We start from the raw sequence: 20889 nt of genomic DNA, 5'->3' as shown, positions 1-20889 counted from the left end.
CTGGTTCTGGGTTCTGTCTTGGTCCTCCTGGTTCTGGTTCTGGGTTCTGTCTTGGTCCTCCTGGTTCTGGTTCTGGGTTCTGTCTTGGTCTCCTGGTTCTGGGTTCTGGGTTCTGTCTTGGTCTCCTGGTTCTGGGTTCTGTCTTGGTCCTCCTGGTTCTGGTTCTGGGTTCTGTCTTGGTCCTCCTGGTTCTGGGTTCTGGGTTCTGTCTTGGTCTCCTGGTTCTGGGTTCTGTCTTGGTCCTCCTGGTTCTGGTTCTGGGTTCTGTCTTGGTCCTCCTGGTTCTGGGTTCTGGGTTCTGTCTTGGTCTCCTGGTTCTGGGTTCTGTCTTGGTCCTCCCTGGTTCTGGGTTTTGTCTTGGTCTTCCTGGTTCTGGGTTCTGGGTTCTGTCTTGGTCTCCTGGTTCTGGTTCTGGGTTCTGTCTTGGTCTCCTGGTTCTGGGTTCTGTCTTGGTCCTCCTGGTTCTGGGTTCTGTCTTGGTCTCCTGGTTCTGGGTTCTGTCTTGGTCCTCCTGGTTCTGGTTCTGGGTTCTGTCTTGGTCCTCCTGGTTCTGGGTTCTGTCTTGGTCTCCTGGTTCTGGGTTTTGTCTTGGTCCTCCTGGTTCTGGGTTCTGGGTTCTGTCTTGGTCTCCTGGTTCTGGTTCTGGGTTCTGTCTTGGTCTCCTGGTTCTGGGTTCTGTCTTGGTCCTCCTGGTTCTGGTTCTGGGTTCTGTCTTGGTCCTCCTGGTTCTGGGTTCTGTCTTGGTCTCCTGGTTCTGGGTTCTGTCTTGGTCCTCCTGGTTCTGGTTCTGGGTTCTGTCTTGGTCTCCAGGTTCTGGGTTCTGTCTTGGTCTCCTGGTTCTGGGTTCTGTCTTGGTCCTCCTGGTTCTGGTTCTGGGTTCTGTCTTGGTCTCCTGGTTCTGGGTTCTGTCTTGGTCCTCCTGGTTCTGGTTCTGGGTTCTGTCTTGGTCCTCCTGGTTCTGGGTTCTGGGTTCTGTCTTGGTCTCCTGGTTCTGGGTTTTGTCTTGGTCCTCCTGGTTCTGGTTCTGGGTTCTGTCTTGGTCCTCCTGGTTCTGGGTTCTGGGTTCTGTCTTGGTCTCCTGGTTCTGGGTTCTGTCTTGGTCTCCTGGTTCTGGGTTTTGTCTTGGTCCTCCTGGTTCTGGGTTCTGGGTTCTGTCTTGGTCTCCTGGTTCTGGTTCTGGGTTCTGTCTTGGTCTCCTGGTTCTGGGTTCTGTCTTGGTCCTCCTGGTTCTGGTTCTGGGTTCTGTCTTGGTCCTCCTGGTTCTGGGTTCTGGGTTCTGTCTTGGTCTCCTGGTTCTGGGTTTTGTCTTGGTCCTCCTGGTTCTGGTTCTGGGTTCTGTCTTGGTCCTCCTGGTTCTGGGTTCTGGGTTCTGTCTTGGTCTCCTGGTTCTGGGTTCTGTCTTGGTCTCCTGGTTCTGGTTTTGTCTTGGTCCTCCTGGTTCTGGGTTCTGGGTTCTGTCTTGGTCTCCTGGTTCTGGTTCTGGGTTCTGTCTTGGTCTCCTGGTTCTGGGTTCTGTCTTGGTCCTCCTGGTTCTGGTTCTGGGTTCTGTCTTGGTCCTCCTGGTTCTGGGTTCTGTCTTGGTCTCCTGGTTCTGGGTTTTGTCTTGGTCCTCCTGGTTCTGGGTTCTGTCTTGGTCTCCTGGTTCTCCGTCAGAGTGACACCTCTGTTCTTCCGGTCCTCCTCCTCCTCTCTCTGCCTGAACCACGTCTCTGTTCCCGGGGCAGCTGCTCTCATGTCTCCCCGGTTCTCTCGGTTCTTTTCCGGCAGACATTCGTCCGTTCTCTGACAGCCCGTCCCCGGTCTAAGTGTCCCGGAACCCCCGGTGAGGCGGACCCGATGCCCCGGCGGCTGCGGCTCGCGGCGGCGGTCCTCCTGTGGCTCCTGCCCGGCTGCCTGGGAGCCTCCACCCGGCTGTACGCGGAGGAGGACCCGCTGCGGATCCTCGGCAGCCTCAGCCTCAGGCCCACCGTCACTAACTCTTCTTCGGCCTGGCTGGTCCAGTTCTACTCGTCCTGGTGCGGACACTGCATCCAGTACTCCAGCACCTGGAAGGCCCTGGCCCAGGACGTCCAAGGTACCGGGACCGCACCGCAGCACCGGGGTTTGGCATGATATGGACTAATGTGGACGGTTTTAAGAAGGAAATCAAAGCAGGGTGTGTTTATTCCAAACTATTCTTCAGTTCGGCTTCAAAAAAATCCACAAATTACCACAAAATTCAAACTAATTTTCTAGAATCCGACCGTTGAAGCCGCTGTTTCCGCCGGTTCGAGGCTCCGTAAAGGGGGCCGAGTTTGAATGGAGTTCAGTGGTTTGATCCGGTGACAGGTTCTGTTTGACTGACTCAGAACCGGAGGGTTCCGTGAGCTCGGGCAGGTACAGGTGCACTGTTTCCAGGCAACGAGCAGGTGAAACTAAAGTCCGGTAACTAAGCAACAGCGGACTGTTCCAGGAAGTGAGACTGGAGCTGTTAGCATACAAGCTAACCGGCTAACAGCGGCTTTGTTCAACAGAACAAACAGTGTTTTCGGTTTAATGGGATGAAAACGGCAACTCATAAACCTACTGACTGTGAAAGGAGTTTAAAGAAGTAACATTTAAGGCAACTTTATACAGAAATATCAACCAATAGATGAGTAAAACCGTTAAAATCCTTGTCTTTAAGGCTAAAAACAAATGAACTAATGGAACTTGGTGAATATGTGGAAGTGAAACTAACAAACACACAGAGTCCAAAAGACCAAAGAAAAATGAAAAATAGGATGTGAAAGTTTACTATTATACTTACCTGTTTATGTCTCATCTGAATTTTTTTCCCATCTTTGATTAAACTGTTTTAAAATATCTCGGAATATTAATTATTTCAAACTGTAATGACTTATTTATTTAATTATTAGATGAAGCTGGCCTCATTTTGAACATGTACCCATAATTCATAGGGTGTACCCATAATTCATAGGGTGTTGAATGATCGTCGCCGTCTCCAGCTGTCGGGGTCACAGGTCAGGGGTCAAGCGGGTCAGGGTTTTGTCTCCAGATGACCTTTGACCTCAGCAGCAGGTTCACAGAAAGGGAGGATGTCTGGGTGCTCATCTGGACTTCAGCAGGGGTACCAGACATACGGCCCGTGGGCTAAAACCGGCCACCAAAGGGTCCAAACCCACTCACCAAAGGGTCCGAACCCGCCCACTAAAGGGTCCAAACCCACCCACCAAAGGGTCCAAACCCACCCACCAAAGGGTCCGAACCCACCCACCAAAGGGTCCGAACCTACCCACCAAAGGGTCCCGCCAAAGGGTCCAAACCCACCCACCAAAGGGTCCAAACCCACCCACCAAAGGGTCCGAACCCACCCACCAAAGGGTCCGAACCCACCCACTAAAGGGTCCGAACCCACCCACCAAAGGGTCCAAACCCACCCACCAAAGGGTCCGAACCCACCCACTAAAGGGTCCAAACCCACCCACCAAAGGGTCCCGCCAAAGGGTCCAAACCCACCCACCAAAGGGTCCAAACCCACCCACCAAAGGGTCCAAACCCACCCACCCACCAAAGGGTCCAAACCTACCCACCAAAGGGTCCAAACCCGCCCACCAAAGGGTCTAAAGTCACCCACCAAAGGGTCCAAACCTACCCACCAAAGGGTCCCACCAAAGGGTCTAAACCCACCCACCAAAGGGTCCAAACCTACCCACTAAAGGGTCTAAACCCACCCACCAAAGGTCCGAACCTACCCACCAAAGGGTCTAAATAGGGCTGGGTATTATGGCCAGTTTCCTTACTTGATTCGATTTTGATTCATAATGTTCTGAATCGATTAATTGCGATTCAATTCAATTCAGTATTAATTGATTGATTCAGATTCATTTAGTGATACCAAAGCACAATGTTGAGTTGTGACCTGATTATTTGACTACTGCAGCCATGCAACACAGAATCAATATTGACATTAAAAAGGAAATAAATCTGACATTTCATCAGTAAACAGATGAATCTGCTCTGAAATAATGAACAGACACAAACATGTCCATGTTTCTCCAGAGGATCTGAACACACTTCTTCATCATCTTTGTTCTGTTTTATACCTGCTGCTTCCAGCCTTAAGGCTCATTACTGTCACCCTGGGGCACTGACACCAGTTTGGCCCCCCTGTAACAGAATCACATTGGGCCCTTGGTACAAGAAACTCACTGGAGGGGGAGGGTGGGCGGAGCTTTGTGATTTCCGCTTTACTATTCCTCTAACTCCACCCTCAACCACAGGTGATCCAAGTTAATAGTTCTAGAACGACTGGCTTCCATGACCCGCCTTCGCCGGCCAGTTCCTCCACACTGCAGGTTCCAGTTTGAGGCTGGGAGGACCTCCCACTGAGGGGTTTTCCCCACCCTTCCTCCCACTGAGGGGTTTTCCCCACCCTTCCTCCGCATTCCTCCCACACCAGAACCATTGCGAGCACGACCAAGACACCCCGTCTCCACGAGGGGCTCGCGAGACGAAGCCGGCTGCACTTCTGCATCGGCGGTTTCCGGGTCATTTACTCGTGGTCCTGCTCTGAAAAATTTATCTCATCCACCATTAATTGATTACACATAATTAAAAAGAAATTGATCCAAAATTGATCAAATCAATTTTTTTTACCCAGCCCTAGGTCTAAACCCACCCACCAAAGGGTCTAAACCCACCCACCAAAGGGTCTAAACCCACCCACCAAAGGGTCTAAACCCACCCACCAAGGGGTCTAAACCTACCCACCAAAGGGTCTAAACCCACCCACCAAAGGGTCTAAACCTACCCACCAAGGGGTCTAAACCCACCCACCAAAGGGTCTAAACCTACCCACCAAGGGGTCTAAACCCACCCACCAAAGGGTCTAAACCCACCCACCAAAGGGTCTAAACCTACCCACCAAAGGGTCTAAACCCACCCACCAAAGGGTCTAAACCCACCCACCAAGGGGTCTAAACCCACCCACCAAAGGGTCTAAACCTACCCACCAAAGGGTCTAAACCCACCCACCAAAGGGTCTAAACCCACCCACCAAAGGGTCTAAACCTACCCACCAAAGGGTCTAAACCCACCCACCAAAGGGTCTAAACCCACCCACCAAAGGGTCTAAACCTACCCACCAAAGGGTCTAAACCTACCCACCAAAGGGTCTAAACCCACCCACCAAAGGGTCTAAACCCACCCACCAAAGGGTTATATGACATTTTTTGCGTCAATAATCTGCTTTGTTTCTGTTACAAACATTTAAAGGGTTAAATATGACAGTTACAGTTTTTGAGTATTTGGTGTTTTTGTTTATGACTCAAGTTGATGAATTATTAAAAAATGTAAAAATAAACAAAAAACAAAGTTACACACTAAAAGTGTAAAGCATTGTGACGTGAGTCCCCTCTGTGCATATTATGGGCTGTCAGCGGTGACAGCTGGCGGAGGGTTAACGCTGTGGTGTCGACGTGTCCTTGAGTCTGTGATAAACTTCATCAGACTGTGGAACCAACACAACCTGTTCAAACAGTGGCTGTGGGCGGGCTCCAGCTGGCCCCGCCCCTGTCCTGGTTAACCTCTGACCTCTGGGCCTTTGTGCTTTTTCAGACTGGCAGCAGGCGATGGGCGTGGCCGTCTTGGACTGCGCTCAGGAGGAAAACTTTGACGTCTGTAAAGAATACGGCATCAAGTTCTACCCAACGTTCAAGGTCAGTCACATGACCCACTCGCCAGGTTGGCCACACCCCCTGTGTCGACAGTGTGCTCACGGCGCTCTCTCTGTCCATTTGTGTCTCTGCAGTTTTTCAAAGCCCACAGTGGAGCGGGGGACACCGGGACCACCTACAGAGGTGAGACGGGTCAGAGGGTTCTGATGGTTCTGACATTTATGGGTTTATTCAGGATCCATCAGTTCAGTTCCAAACAAGTAGAAGGACAAGGAGCAGGAAAGAAAGGATCCAAAGCATAAAGAAAAAAAGCTTTATTTATTTATAAATAAATAAATATTCACACACACACACACACACACAGGGTACGATTTGTCAAATATATATATTTTTTTATTATTATTTTTTTTTAATTATGAAAAAAACAAGAAATCAAGAGGCCTCATTCTGGCAGACAGTTTATTATAGTTTGTGTGTACTCATCATGAGTACTGTTACACTCCTAATGAATATATATATATATATATATATATATATATATATATATGTGTAGACACACATTTATTTTTCTGTTGTATTGATAATTTATTTCCTGCTACTTTTTTGATTCTACTTGAATGAAGCAACTGGAACCCAATCATTTCCTCCTGATATGAATAAAGTATCTGATTCTGATACTGATTCTCCACTAAAACAGCAATTTGTACAATATGTGCTAGACAATATATTATCAATACAACCATTAAAAGAATTCTACATAGATAAGTGTTCAGTGAATATTAATATGATGAGGTTTTATTAAAGGCTGAATTAAAGGTTTAATTAAAAGGTTGAATTAAAGTCGAACTCAAACTGTGGATGAAACTGATGTTAGTTTCAGTTTCAGCTGCTTTTATCCAAACGCACACAGTTTATTTCCTTCTGCTGTTTCATCCAGTCCAACGTCGCCCCCCAGTGGACATTAAAGCCACAGCAGCAGTAACTGGACCATCAGACACATTTAGGAACTAACAGGAACCATTTAATAACGGATCAGAACATCAGATAAATATAAGAACCAGGGCCGTGCAGAGAACTATAAAGGGGCAGGGGCTCAAACTTCCAAAAGGGCACATGAAAACGAATAACCACCAATTACAAAGTTCACATTTAGCAACAAGCAACATTATTAATCCACAGCAAGTCAAAGATGGACCACATGGTCCAGATCCATGTCCTCAGTCCTGGGTGTGTCCTCCTGAGCCCTAACACAGGCTGTGCACCTTCTGCGCACACTCTGGATTCACGTCCTGATCCTATCTGGGGGATGTTGTCCCACTCTTCCTGAAGGGCCTGGATGAACATCTGGCGGTTTCCAGGTGCTGGACGCCGAGCATACACGGATCTACAAGAAGATCCCACAGATGTTCAGTGGGACTGAGATCTTTGAGTTGCTGTGGATTAGTAATGCTGTTTGTTTCTAAATGTGAACTTTGTTGAACTCCCCTTTGTCATATTTTACATTCTCCTCTGGATACTCATCCACTGTTTTGTTGTTTGTTGTATTTTGTTTGTTAATTAAATGTTTTTAAGAACAAGAAAGAATTTGTTTTCATATTTAATAAAATGGTGTGAAATGGCATCACATAGAATATGTGATCAGTTTATTTAGATGTTCAGTTTCTGTAGAAGTGGAAATACAGATGTAATGTGTAGAAGTTTTGTGTGTTCATACTCTGCACAAATCTAAATCTTACCAGGTGTATTTTTCTCATTTCTAGTCCAAATATCTCATCACACTTAAAATAAGACAAAATCAGCTAAAGAGGAACTTTTCAGTGAGATAGAAGAACTGGGTTTTAGACAATAGATCTGGAAAATCTGATTTCAAGAAATCTTAGTAAGATAATTTTCACTTGTTCCATTGGCAGATTTTTTTGCTTAATTCAAGATTTTTTTTTGCTCAATTCTCCAAAAAAATCTGCCAGTGGAACAAGTGAAAATTATCTTGGTAAGATTCCTTGAAATAAGATTTTCTAGATCTATTGTCTAAAAATATATTTTTTTAAAATCTCCCTTACAAGTTCCTCTGTAGGTGATTCTGTCTTATTTTAAGTGTGATGAGATATTTGGACTAGAAATGAGAATAATACACTTGGTAAGATTTGGATTTTTGCAGTGTAAGTCCAAGACAAATTCTTCAAAACAGATGTTAAATTATGTATAAAAGCATGACAGTGAATGTTTAGAACTAGAAATACCTTCATTTTACATCTGGTTTTACACCTGCTTTTACAGTGAAACATTGAATATTTAGTTTCTTTTCATTCTAGGACATATTTATGATGATATTTAGGTTTTCCACAGTTCAGAAAGATCCATGAAGAGGAAGTGTTAACCCAAGCCAAACCACTGAACATTACATGATAATAATAACGTTTATATTGTAGTATTTATAGCTGGATCATTTAATATTGACCAGGTTGATGGGAATATTTGTGGAGGTTTGTGGTTATTTCAAATAAGATTCACTCAAGATGTTTGAGGTGAACACAGATATTACGATAATCGATCCAGCTGTTTCTGAAACAAAAGCAGAAATGTCAAAGTGTTGGCACTGATGAAAGAGTCGGGGATTTTACATGAGTTTTATGACTCTGGTCCACCAAAAGGGCCAGATTTAGGAACTGGATGAGAAGAAGACTTGGATGTGTTTTCTTTTCATGCAATTTTATATCGGTTTAGCAGAATTTAATTACTTCAGCACATTTAACCCATTAAGACCCAGTGGTACTTTTATAGCAGCTTCTAAAGGATTTTTTTCTCTCTTTTTAATGTTTCTCATGTGATGTATCATCATTTATTATGATAAAAACCTCTGTGTTTTGCATTTTTCAGTGTAAATCACTTCCTTTACCCTATATTTAATTTACTGATCATGTAGATGTTCATTAAAGCTCAGAGTCAACTTAAAGGTATTCTGCAAAAACAGAGAAAACTGAAGAAAAAGTGACTTTCAGCAAGTGAGGACTATTAGCATGTGTTACAATTTTGCAGCCAAAACTCAACAGTTTATGGAAATAAAACAGAAGCAAATTTGTGTGAGTGCTTCAGCAGGACTCAGACTCAGGTGGACACCAGCTGTTACAGTGGGCTAGTCTGGAGCTAATGCCATGACCTGACCATGACACTGAATTATTTACTCACTTACCATCGGGTTTTGGCCCCAAAACTAGAGTTGTTGAAGAATAGGACCAGGACCAAAAGCGACAAGTGAATGTTTTGGGCAGATAGTGGTGTGGCGCTTCCCTCCTCCTCGTTCATTCTCCAGACCGCATGATGTGTGTGTGTTGCAAGCAAGGTTGCACAGGAGGAAGGGGCGGGGCGTACAGAGATGAAAGGGCACCATGACCAGGTCCAGTGACAGCCAAATGAAACCACTGAACATTTATTATCATTGATCAAAATTTTAGCCATGAAAATTTTAGTCATTCAGTTTTTTGTGCAAAAAAAAAAAAAACGAGTAAAAAGGGCACTTGTAGGCAGAGGATCAAAGCGGCAGGGGCTCAAGCCCCCCCAGCCCCCTGCTTTGCATGTGCCAGATAAGAACCATTCAACACTGTCCACAGGCTCCACCCAGGCTCCACCCAGCAGCCAATCAGAGGCTGTGATGTCACTATTTACCTGTGTGTGTGTGTGTGTGTGTGTGTGTGTGTGTGTGTGTTTGTTTGTTTGTTTGTTTGTTCAGGTGCAGACCGGGAGATCCGTTCCATCAGACAGCTGATGGTGAACGTCCTCCAGAACCACACCAGACTGGACCGGCCGGACCACTGCCCTCCACTGGACCCCTACAGGTACACACTGACCGGAACCAGAACCACAAACCCCAGACCAGAGCCAGAACCACACACCACAAACCAGAACCTCAGACCAGAACCACAGACCAGAGCCAGGACCTGAACCTCAAACCCAAATCTCAGACCAGAACCAGGGCTCATATGGTTCTGAAACTTTCATTTTCAGTTCATCCTGTTTTTCAGTTCAACTAAGGATCATTTCTCTACTTCTTTTAGTTTTAGTTTTCATTAACTGTAATAACCCCAGTCCAGTCTGCTACGGCCCAGTCTGACCTGGTCCAGCCTGGTCCGGTCCAGTCTGGCCCAGTTTGGTCTGGTGTGGTCCATCAGGAGCTGTGAACACATAATACAAACAAGAAAAGCACTTGGAAAGCACAGACCTCCGCCAAGACAGATCTGTGCCCCCCCCCCCCCCCCCCCCCCCCCAATCACTACCAAAATTTAGTCATTTCTTCCTTGTGCCAGTATCAACATTTCCTGAAAATTTCATGAAAATCCGTCCATAACTTTTTGAGTTATCCTGCTAACAAACAAACAAACACACACACACGCAAACACACAAAGGAAAGTGATCACAATTCCTCCTGGTGGAGGGAATGAATTCATCAAACACAATGAATAAAAACACTCATGTCCCTCTGTCTGTCCCTCTGTCCATCTGTCTGTCCGTCTGTCCTTCTGTCTATCTGTCTCTCTGTCCTTCTACCTGTCCATCTGTCTGTCCGCAGCTCTGGACAGCTCCTCCCCCTGTTGGGTCAAAGGTCAGACCACTACACCGCCATCATCGTGGAGGATCCAGACTCCTACGTAGGCAGAGAGGTAACCAGTCTGAACTGAGGACACGACTTTACAGAGATAAAGGTTCTGGTTCAGATCCATCAGGTACGGTGGCCTATGAGGGTCAAACACTACACCGGTCCAACGTGTCTGAGTTCGAGAAAACAGCTGCAAGCACAGAAACGATACAGATTCACCAAGTCAAACACAGTCTGAACCAGGAACAAAAAGAGGAATGTGTGCAAATGAAAAAATGCACCAGAAGAAACAAAAACACATATACGATCATCAAATGATCTGCAAATAAAGAAACGATTCAAACCAAGAAAACAACGAAAAAAGAACGCTGCAGAACCAGTCAGTAGAACAGAAGTGTTCCAAACCTGTAGGGGGCAGCGTTTACAGACAGCAGACTAGTGTACAATAGAATCTAATAAAAGTCACATGACCGCACTACGGCAGAAACAGAGCCATTTACAGAAGAAGGATGGGAAAATGTTCCAGAAGAGAAAAACAGAAATACATGAGGAGACACGGTGGAATGATGAACCATAGAACTACTGAAAATATCTGAAACAAAATAAACAAAAAGATGAAGACGTTTGAATTGTAAGGAAAAGAAAGAATTAACTTAAGAGATCTGTAATAATTAATAAAACAAATTAAAGTAGGGGTTCGTGTTTTTCCACTTACAACAATGAATATGAAATTTAGCCAAAATTATAATTAGGTTAATAATATCTTTGATGTTTACGACTAAAGAATCCTTATAATAAATAACCTTAACCTTAACCCACTGTAGTTTGGAACCCTGTCAGTCAGCTGTTCTCTGTCTCTGTCTGTCCGTGGATGGTCATGTGATCTCTGTGTGTCAGGTGATCCTGGACCTGCTCCAGTTCTCTGGGGTGGAGGTCAAGAGGGCGCTGAGCTCCGATCGCCCCCTGGTGGACGCTCTGCACGTCACAGCGCTGCCCACCGTCCACCTGCTGCACCCCAACGGAACACACACACACCTGCACGTGTGAGTGTCGCACAAACACACACACGCACACACACACACACACACACACACACACACACTATCAGACAGGAAGTGACAGGAGGAAACAGGAAGTACCACATCAGACCGTTAAACCCCTCTGAACCATGGAACCAGACCTTAGAACCAGCCCGTAGAACAGACCTGAGAACCAGACTATAGATTCAGACCAAAGAGCCAGACCATAGAACCAGACCACAGAACCAGACCTTAGAACCAGACTATAGAACCAGACCATAGAGCCAGACCATAGAACCAGACTATAGAACCAGACCATAGATTCAGACCAAAGAGCCAGACCATAGAACCAGACCACAGAACCAGACCTTAGAACCAGACTATAGAACCAGACCATAGAACCAGACCATAGAGCCAGACCATAGAACCAGACCATAGAACCAGACTATAGAACCAGACCATAGAGCCAGACTATAGAACCAGACTATAGAACCAGACCATAGAGCCAGAGCATAGAGCCAGACCATAGAGCCAGGCCATGGAACCAGACCATAGAGCCAGACCTGAGAGCCAGACCTGAGAGCCAGACCTTAGAACCATCTAGCTTTGCTCCTAAAACTTTCATTGGTGTGTACTAGTTTTTGCAACATGGTCTTGAATGAATTTATTAGAAAAATTACTTTTTGTGTGTAACTGAACATGTCTAGTTTGTAACTGTCTTGTATCTTGTTTGTTGTATTTTGTCGTAGTGTCCCATAGAAAATGTTGATTCTCAAAGAAAACTAATGGTTTTGTGCCAAATCTGTTGGGGTGTCCTCATTTATAGCTTCCATTCCAGTGGAACAGAAGCTTTTTGGGACACCTAGCTGTCTCCTCAGGTAGATGCTCATCTTCCTCTCTAGCCCTTCAACAGTACCGACAGGTACCTCATAAATGAAAAGATTCCAGAGCAGTCCTGGGAGTACCCCATGCTGGTACCCCTAAGCCTCTTCTCCAGGGGTTCCATCCAGGTTGCTGCTTGGACAAGCATCTCCTTCATGCTCTACCTGCCAGTAAGGTCTGTCCTCTACCACTTCCCTAAACTCGTCACCGGTCTCTCTTGGACAGTCTTGAAGCAGAACAGGTGCTGGACACACCCCTTCTTCAGTACCAGGCTCCTGGGTTTTGCTGGCTTGAACTTCATCCTTGCCCAGTTGAGCTTGACCAACTCCTCTCAAATCCATTGGCCTTCGGATACTGGTCTACCTGTGATGGTGAGGTGGTCCATGAAAGCTCTTATTGGGACCATTTGGATGCCACTTACCAGTAGTGCACCCTGACACAACTTCTCTGCTGATGTCACCGTGGAGAAGATCACTGTGACCGTGCACCCAGAGATGATGCCCACTTCTAAACTCTGCCAGTTGGTGGTGAAGTCTCCGCAGATGAAATGGATCTTGAACCTTTCGAAGTAGCGCTGTAAGAGCTCTTGGACCTGCTCTGGGATGTGGTCAGTCTTCAGGGTCGGTTCCATCAGTTTGTTGGGTATCGTCCCAGAGGCATTTGTTAGATCGAGCCACAGGACTGCCAGACCACCGTCGTTCCACTTTGCGTTCTCATTTATCTTCAAGGTTGCGCTCATGTGCTCGAGACAGCCAGATACCCCTGGAACTCCACCTTTTTGGACTGAAGTATTTGTGGACCCATGGTTCAACATGAAGGTGATCAACGGCTTGGCCAGAATCCCTATGAAGATCTTAACTTCTACGTTGAAAAGTGACATGATGCGGAATTGTTTGATCCCGGTTGAGTTTTCTTCCTTGAGAATGAAATATCTCTCAGCGACCAACCAATTGTCAGCAAGGACGTTCTTTCTCCACCTTCAGCAGCTTCTGGAGTCATTTCCTGAGTCAGTCCTTGTACAGATGCCTTTGGGCTCCAGGGCTGAGTTCCCTGTTGTCTTCTTGACAAAGTTGTTGACTTCCTGACCTCTTGGTTCCTCTACTTTGCCATAGGTTCAGCCGGTTTGATCCTCTCCATCTCACCCGGGCTGTCCTCCCTTCTAGGGTCACTGTGGACCTGATGAAGGTGCTCCTCCACCTCTTCTTTTGTTCTTTCCAAAAAGTTTCATCATGCACTTGAATGGGGTTTTTGTGAAATCTTCCCTTTCTTTAAGGTGTCTGTGTATTTTCCTTTATGTACATTTACTCTTTGACAAAGAAGTGGAAGCAAAACACCTCAAATGCTAAAAATAAACTTTAAACTCCTGTCCTTTCAGAAACCGGCTTTAGTTTGAATATGTCTACAGTGAATTATCCAGTATTTTCCTTCTGCATTATTTAAAAGTGATTTAAACTAAACGGAAATGGAAAACTACATAAAAATAAGTTGATCCATCAGTGGGCGTCGACAAACGACGAACGCAAAAAGGACAAAATACAAAGAAAGAAGTTGTGTTTAAGAGTCGAACAGATCCAGGATCAGGAGAAACATCTGGAACGTTCCTTCAGCTGTGTTTCTCACTCGTCATGTCCGTCTCCTCTTCATCTCCTGTTTCTTCTTCTTCTGTTTCTTCTTCTTCTGCTGTTTCTTCTTCACCTGTTTCTTCTTCTCCTCCTCCAGGCAGAAGAGGCTGCGCTTCTTCTTCTCCTCATTGCTAAGGACGTTGCCGGGCGTCCAGCGCAGGTCCAGGTCCAGCAGCAGTAGCTCCTTCAACGCACACACGGGGGCGCTGTCCGACACCCACAGCCCTGAACCCTGGAGGGACATGGACCGGTCCAGGGTGTACACCGCCGACCTGGAGTCGGCCCTGCACTACGTGCTCAGGGTCGAACTTGCAACCCATGATGCCCTGGAGGGGGAGGAGCTCAAGATCTTCAAGGACTTTGTGACTCTGGTTGCCAAGGTAACGGCAGCGATCTAAATAAATGTGAGGTTTAGCCTAAAAACTGTCAGACTGAGGATGTGTGTGTGTTTGTGTTTTTGTGTGCGTGTATGTGTGTGTGTGTGTGTGTGTGTGTGTGTGTGCAGCTCTATCCAGGAAGGGCGTCGGTGGTGAAGCTGATGGAGACGCTCTCTGATTGGCTGCTCAGTCTGCCGCTGCAGCGAATCCCGTATCAGGCTGTGCTGGACCTGGTGGACAACAAGATGAGGGTGAGAGCACGTTCCACTGATGGGATCCACAACAGCAGAACACCAGGGTCCGAGTCGATCCGAAGGCCTTTAGATGAAAAACAGAGAAAAGAAAATGAACCGAACAGAAAAACACACGTCTACAGCAGTAGTTCCATCGGGACACTTTTCATTCTGTCATCGTATTACAGTCTACTCTCGTTATACCGCCAACTTCAGTTCACGGCCAAATTGGCGGTATAGCGAAAATGGCGTTACAACGGGTTGCGTCCATAATGTGCATGTCTTTACTATATGATGTCTATGCTGCCTCCGTTAACCCGTTCTAATTGCGTTTCTAAATAAATCTTGATTCTGTTATGTTGTAAGGCAGGGATCGGCAACCTTTAACACTCAAAGAGCCATTTCGACCCGGTTTCCACGGAAAAGACGACACTGGGAGCCGCACCTCGGAGGTGCCACGGCGGCGCACCTCGGAGGTGCCGCGCCGCAACGCTGGCGGTATAACGGTCGGGAAATCAATGGTATAAGTGTTGTTTGTGCATGGAACTGGGCTGGCGGATGGCGATAAGCGGAAATGGCGGTATAACGGCGGGCGGTTTAACGAGAGTAGACTGTATTTGTTTTTGTTCATTTCATTGTCTATTTTGTTATTTTATTTCTTCTGTTTTGTTCAATTTGTGTGTTATTTTGTTCTTTTTCCTTCTTATTTTCTTATCATTTTTAATTCATTTTGTTGATTTTATTGGTAACTTTGGCTCTTTTGGTGCATTTTCTTAGTTATTAGGGACCGAGCCGAAAGGTAAGGCCCTCTCACGCAGTGAGAGGCCTTGCCTGCAAGCAAGGCCCTATTGTTTTTCGTTCGTTTTTATATTATTATTATTTTTATTCACACACCACTTTGACCTGGATTTTGACCCCCTGAACATGCACGAAAACTCACCAAATTTGGCACACATGTCAGGCCTGGCGAAAAATTTGATAAAATGAAAAAATTAACCCCATAGGTGCCAAAATGGGCTCTCTAGCGCCACCTATGTGAAAAAAACGGCAACTGCCCTAGTGGCCAGTAGGAATGTCGTACAGACATGAAACCAGTGCCAAAATTTTTGTTGGATCATGCTCTACAAATCATCCACTGACACTCATGACCTATCTGCAACAGGAACTTCGCAATATGCCTTTCAAAATAAATTTCTAAAACTAACTCCGATGACACCGTTTGTGGTATTGACTTCTAAATAGCGCCAAAAGATAGAGTGAACCCTCCTTAATACAACGATTTCACACCTTTTCCATAACTGTCTTAGTTTCTTTTTTACAAGCCAGCAAAGTTGCGATGTTTGAAACTCATTTTTCATTTTGCAGTTTTTCCCCACATGTGACATATCTACACGTTCACAGGACTCACCACAACGCTCACATGCAAAACATTTTGAGATAGGATGTATGGTTATTGATTTATAACAATTTGTTTATTTTCATACTTTTTCGGCTTTAGACTGCCATTTGACCCCCTTAACATGCTCCAAAACTCACCAAATTTGCCATGTATGTCATGGCTGGTGAACCCTTTCATTCAATATCAAAATTAACCCCTTGGGTACCAAAATGGACTCTGTAGCGCCACCTATGTACTAAAAAACTCACAAAATCTGCCCTAGCGGCAAGTAGGAATGTCACAGAAACATGAAACAAATGCCAAAATGTTGGTCTGATTGAGCCCGACAAATCCTACACTGACACTCATGAGCTAACTCCAACAGGAAGTTGGCAATCTGCCTTTGAAAGTTACTATACGTTTCTGCAATTACTGCTTAGTCATTTCAGACCTTTGAATAAAAAGTTATACCTCATTAAATTCCCACAAGTCTGCAGAATCCAAAAGTGAAAGAATTTTTCAGATCCGACCTACGGTTATGGAATAATGGCGATTTTTTGAAGACTATGTTTACTTTCACTTTTAACAATGACAAAGTCCCTATAAAACTCTTCCTGGTGCACAGCTGTATGTGTCTGTCCTTAGTGCAGTGGTTCATGTAGCTGCCTATGAAACAAGAGGACCCAGGTTCAAATCCCAGACAATCCAATTTTTTTTTTTTTTTTTTTTTTTTCTTCTTTCTCCATTTTAAAACAGGTTTTACTGGATTGTATTTTGGATATTGGAAATTTTGCACACATTCAAAAGTACACTGAGTACATTTTTTCTAAATAAAACCCTAATTACCAATAATACAAAATTTCTATTACATAACTTCTTTTCATTTTTATGACCAAACACTCAACTGTTTGTGCAATGTTTCTTCATTCAAAAGTACTCTTTCTCACAGACACACATGCTCACACAATAGGGTTTTTTCAAAATAAAAGCCTTAAATGTGAGAAATCATCACTTTAATGCTCAATTATTTATACAATTTCAATTCATTTTTCAAACTGATTCTTTCTCTCACATACAAAACAAATACACATACACACAGTAGGGTTTCCAAAATAAAAGTGTCATTTTAAAGGTGATGGTGGTTTCAGCAGAGGATCGCTGGTGTTCTGTACAGATGTAAGGAGGACAGACACTAAAGGGTGGGAACTGGTATGGGGACGGAGAGGTGTGAGTGGAGCTGAGGTGTGGACATTCCCGGGACGCAGATCGCGGGGGAGGCGGAACGCCCGGTGCGAGGTCCCGCCCAATGCTGCTTGCAGCTTTAATTTAATATTTTTTTCTTTAATTTTTGTTCATTTTGTTGCATATTTTCTCTGTTATTTATTGTTTTGCAGATTTTCCTATTTGTTTTAGTTCATTGTATTTATTACTTGATGTGTTTTTGTTTGTTTGTGCTGTATAATTTTTCACAGACCACGTTCCACTTGTGATCAACAACAGCAGAAAACGAGGGTTAAGGCAAATAAAACCATTAACAAATGGAAATATAGGAACAGACGACAGTTACAATGAAGAAACGTGCAAACATGGAAGTCGGAAATATAGAAATCGTAAACATGGAAGTCGGAAACAGAAATCGGAAACATGGAAGTCGGAAACAGAAATCGTAAACATGGAAATTGTAAACATGGAAAGAAACATGGAAATCATAAACATGAAAGTCGTAAACATGGAAATCATAAACATGGAAATCGTAAACATGGAAAAACCAAAATTACAAACAGTTGTAAAGAAAAGTCACAAAGTTAAACAGAAATTCAAAATAAGACAAAAGTCAAACTAATCAGACGTCGAGTCCTAAACAAACTAAAGTCGTACAGTTTTATGTTAAAGCTTTACACAAATCGGCATTAAACCCAACCATGTTCTTCGTCAGATCGCAGGTGTGTTCCTGGGGGCGGAGCTTCGCTGGGTCGGTTGCCAAGGCAGCAAACCAGGTTTGCGAGGTTACCCGTGCGCCCTGTGGACTCTGTTCCACGTCCTGACGGTCCAACACGAGGCCACGCCCACCGCGCTGGACAACACGGGTCTGGAGGGGGCGGCGCCGGTGCTGCAGGTGATGCGCCGCTACATCCGCACATTCTTCGGCTGCGAGGAGTGCGGACGCCATTTTGACCAGGCGGCGGCGGGACACCTGGAGCAGGTGAAGAGCAACGAGGAGCAGATCCTGTGGCTCTGGAACCAACACAACCAGGTCAACTACCGACTGGCAGGTAAACAAACAAACAGGTAAACAAACAGGTCAGCTACAGACTGGCAAGTAAACAAACAAACAGGTAAACAAACAGGTCAGCTACCGACTGGCAAGTAAACAAACAAACAGGTAAACAAACAGGTCAGCTACAGACTGGCAAGTAAACAAACAAACAGGTAAACAAACAGGTCAGCTACCGACTGGCAGGTAAACAAACAAACAGGTAAACAAACAGGTCAGCTACAGACTGGCAAGTAAACAAACAAACAGGTAAACAAACAGGTCAGCTACCGACTGGCAGGTAAACAAACAAACAAACAAACAGGTAAATAAACAAACAGGTAAACAAACAGGTCAGCTACAGACTGGCAAGTAAACAAACAAACAGGTAAACAAACAGGTCAGCTACAGACTGGCAGGTAAACAAACAAACAACCAGTTAAACAAACAAGCATCCCAATAAACAAACAAACAGGTAAATAAATAAACAACCAGGTCAGCTTCTGACTGCTCTGCCCCCCCCCCCCCCCACCCTGTCCTCCTCTTCCTTCTTTTCCTTCCTCTTTCTTTTTCATCCCCCCCCCCCCCCCCTCAGGTTCCCTCAGTGACGACCCCCTCTTCCCCAAAGCCTCCTGGCCCAGTCCCTCCCTCTGCGCCTCCTGCCATGAGGAGAAAAATGGGATCCATGTCTGGAACCAGGACCAGGTCCTGTCCTTCCTCCGGAGACACTATGGAGCCTCCAACCTGTCGCCCCAGTACGCCCTGAGTCCGCCACGCCTGACTCCGCCCCCTCCCACGGGACGCAAACACACCGACCGCCCCAAACAGGAGGAGGAGGAGAAAGAGTACCAAGAGGAGAGGAAGGAGCCGGACAGGAAGGTTGAGGAGCAGCTGGATCTACGGCCCGGCCTCCAGCCCCTCAGGGGAGAGGACCAGGTGGAGGTCCAGAGACCTGGGTCAGGAGGAGCAGGAGGAGGTGTGAGGATCCTGGGTCTGGGCTTTAACAGTGTGGACATGAGTCTGTGTGTGGTTCTGTACATCTGCTCCTGCCTCTTCCTCATGCTCCTCTTCTTCTTCTTCAAAGTTCGGTCCAGGAGGTGGAAGCTGCGACACAGCCGCCTCCACGTCTGAACCGGTTTAAACTGGTCTGAACCAGTGGTTTAAACTGGTCTGGATACGGAACAGAGACCTTTAAGGACCAGATCAGGAGGAACCCACTCTCTGGGTGAAGGTCCAGACTCGGTGTCCACAGGACCTTCATGAAACTCGCAGGATTCTTCTTCTCCTGAAAGTATTTCAGTTTTGGGGCCAAATGTTGAACCTCTCAGAGTTTGTACCTGCGTCACAAATGTTCTACTTTAGGAATCTGATGAATGGGTGGAGCAGAATGTGACGATAGTGCCCTCTAGTGAATAAAAAAATAATAATTAAATCCTTGGCATGATGTTTGAAGTAGGAGGACCACCTTTGGTCAACACTTGGACCAGGTCCAGGTGCATTAAAACCCAACAGGAAGTCCACCTTTTTTTTTTTTTTTTTTTTTTTTTTTTTGCTATAGAAAATGAACCATAAGGTTCTTAATGATGGTTTTCCACTGGATGCTGTTGCCATGGTGATGTGGGAAATGTTGATATTTCACCAGAAGTTCTTCAGTCATGCCCCCATGACGGCCCAGGTCCTAACATTTAACCCTACGATTGTTTATGTTTTTACTGTTGGAAAACGCAGATGTGACCTGGTCCACAGGTGAACCTGATCCACTGATCAGAACCTGATCAGAACCAGCTTAGGCCTCTAGAAAAACTAGATATTTTTACACGAAGGGCGTAAATATTAGGTAGTTCAAGTCTGTTTTATATGAACATCCTGGACACAAACTAAAGCACAAGGTTCTGAGGCTTCGGTCCACTGAGTGAACGTTACATCACAGATGACACAATGACATCACACAACCTCCAAATATCAGAATAAAACAGAATTCAAGTTCCATTCACTTTAAAATGACTTGATTTTTCAGTTTAACTTAAAAACTGATGAAAACCTTTTGTTTTAAAATAGGAAATATTACAAATTGCCCCTTTTAAAAAAGCAACAAAATCAGCTGATCAGGTGTCGCTGTGGTCCTGTCACAGATCTGTCCAATCAGGACAGGTGTACTCTGGTCACCATGGCGACAGTCAGCACTGGCCAGGTCATGTGACAAGTGTCTTACAAACTAACTTTAGAGCACACGCGTGTCAGCGGGATCTCAGGGAACGACGGATCTGCTCCGGATCTGAGGGGAGTACTGGACTGTGAGGCGTTTAAAGTCAGTCTGGTTTTTATAGTTGTGAGACATTTTGTACTAAAACATGAGAACAGAACCAGCCCAGGACGTGAAGTGGACCCGATGTGGACCTGGTCTGGACCCGGTCTGGCCTGACCTGCACCCGGTCTGGACCTGATCTGGAACCTCCAACTGGACTTCTTCAACTTTTCAAACTGGATTTTATTTATTTGTGTTGCTGTTGTTGGGTCATGTGACTCAGTGCCAAATGTCTTAAGATGATGACCATCCGTTGACTCTGATTGGCTGCCTGTCCTCTGATGCTCTGCCTATGGGTGGGTGTGGCCTGTTGTATCACTGGACCTGAACTGTGGTGATGTGATTTACTGTGAACCTCGGCGCCGTCCTGACCAATGGATCCTACAAACAAATGGACCGACGGAGCGTTTCATTGGTTGAAGGTGTTATTGATCAGCTGAACGGTTTAGTTTTCTCTTGGTGTGTTTGTGGATTTAGTGACCGACCTCCTGTGGAGACTTTACACTAAAACTGTACAATACTGAATGGAGTCTGTTCGCAGCTTAATAAAAGAAAACGCATTGATCTGGTC

General features: G+C 45.4%; 1 protein-coding gene across 1 annotated transcript; it reads left to right on the top strand.

The window, feature by feature from the left end:
- The first annotated feature begins 1655 nt into the window (after positions 1-1655).
- Positions 1656-20889, top strand: qsox2 (quiescin Q6 sulfhydryl oxidase 2). Its single transcript, XM_030143503.1, has 10 exons — positions 1656-2074; positions 5599-5699; positions 5792-5840; positions 9385-9490; positions 10222-10312; positions 11146-11291; positions 13869-14151; positions 14277-14399; positions 17696-18032; positions 18609-20889. The coding sequence occupies exons 1-10, from the start codon at positions 1837-1839 to the stop codon at positions 19142-19144; spliced, it is 2010 nt and encodes a 669-aa protein (XP_029999363.1). The 5' UTR covers positions 1656-1836; the 3' UTR covers positions 19145-20889.

This window comes from Sphaeramia orbicularis, chromosome 9, assembly GCF_902148855.1.
Source record: "Sphaeramia orbicularis chromosome 9, fSphaOr1.1, whole genome shotgun sequence".
Taxonomy (NCBI): domain Eukaryota; kingdom Metazoa; phylum Chordata; class Actinopteri; order Kurtiformes; family Apogonidae; genus Sphaeramia; species Sphaeramia orbicularis.
The sequence above is the reverse complement of the archived record's forward strand: the minus strand, read 5'-3'. Positions and strand labels throughout refer to the sequence as shown.

Bases quoted from the DNA above. Each gene is read 5' to 3' on its own strand.
- qsox2 (XM_030143503.1), top strand. From the start codon at position 1,837: ATGCCCCGGCGGCTGCGGCTCGCGGCGGCGGTCCTCCTGTGGCTCCTG. The intron at 14,152-14,276 runs GTAACGGCAGCG...GTGTGTGTGCAG, and splicing joins TTGTGACTCTGGTTGCCAAG to CTCTATCCAGGAAGGGCGTC. The intron at 18,033-18,608 runs GTAAACAAACAA...CCCCCCCCTCAG, and splicing joins GGTCAACTACCGACTGGCAG to GTTCCCTCAGTGACGACCCC.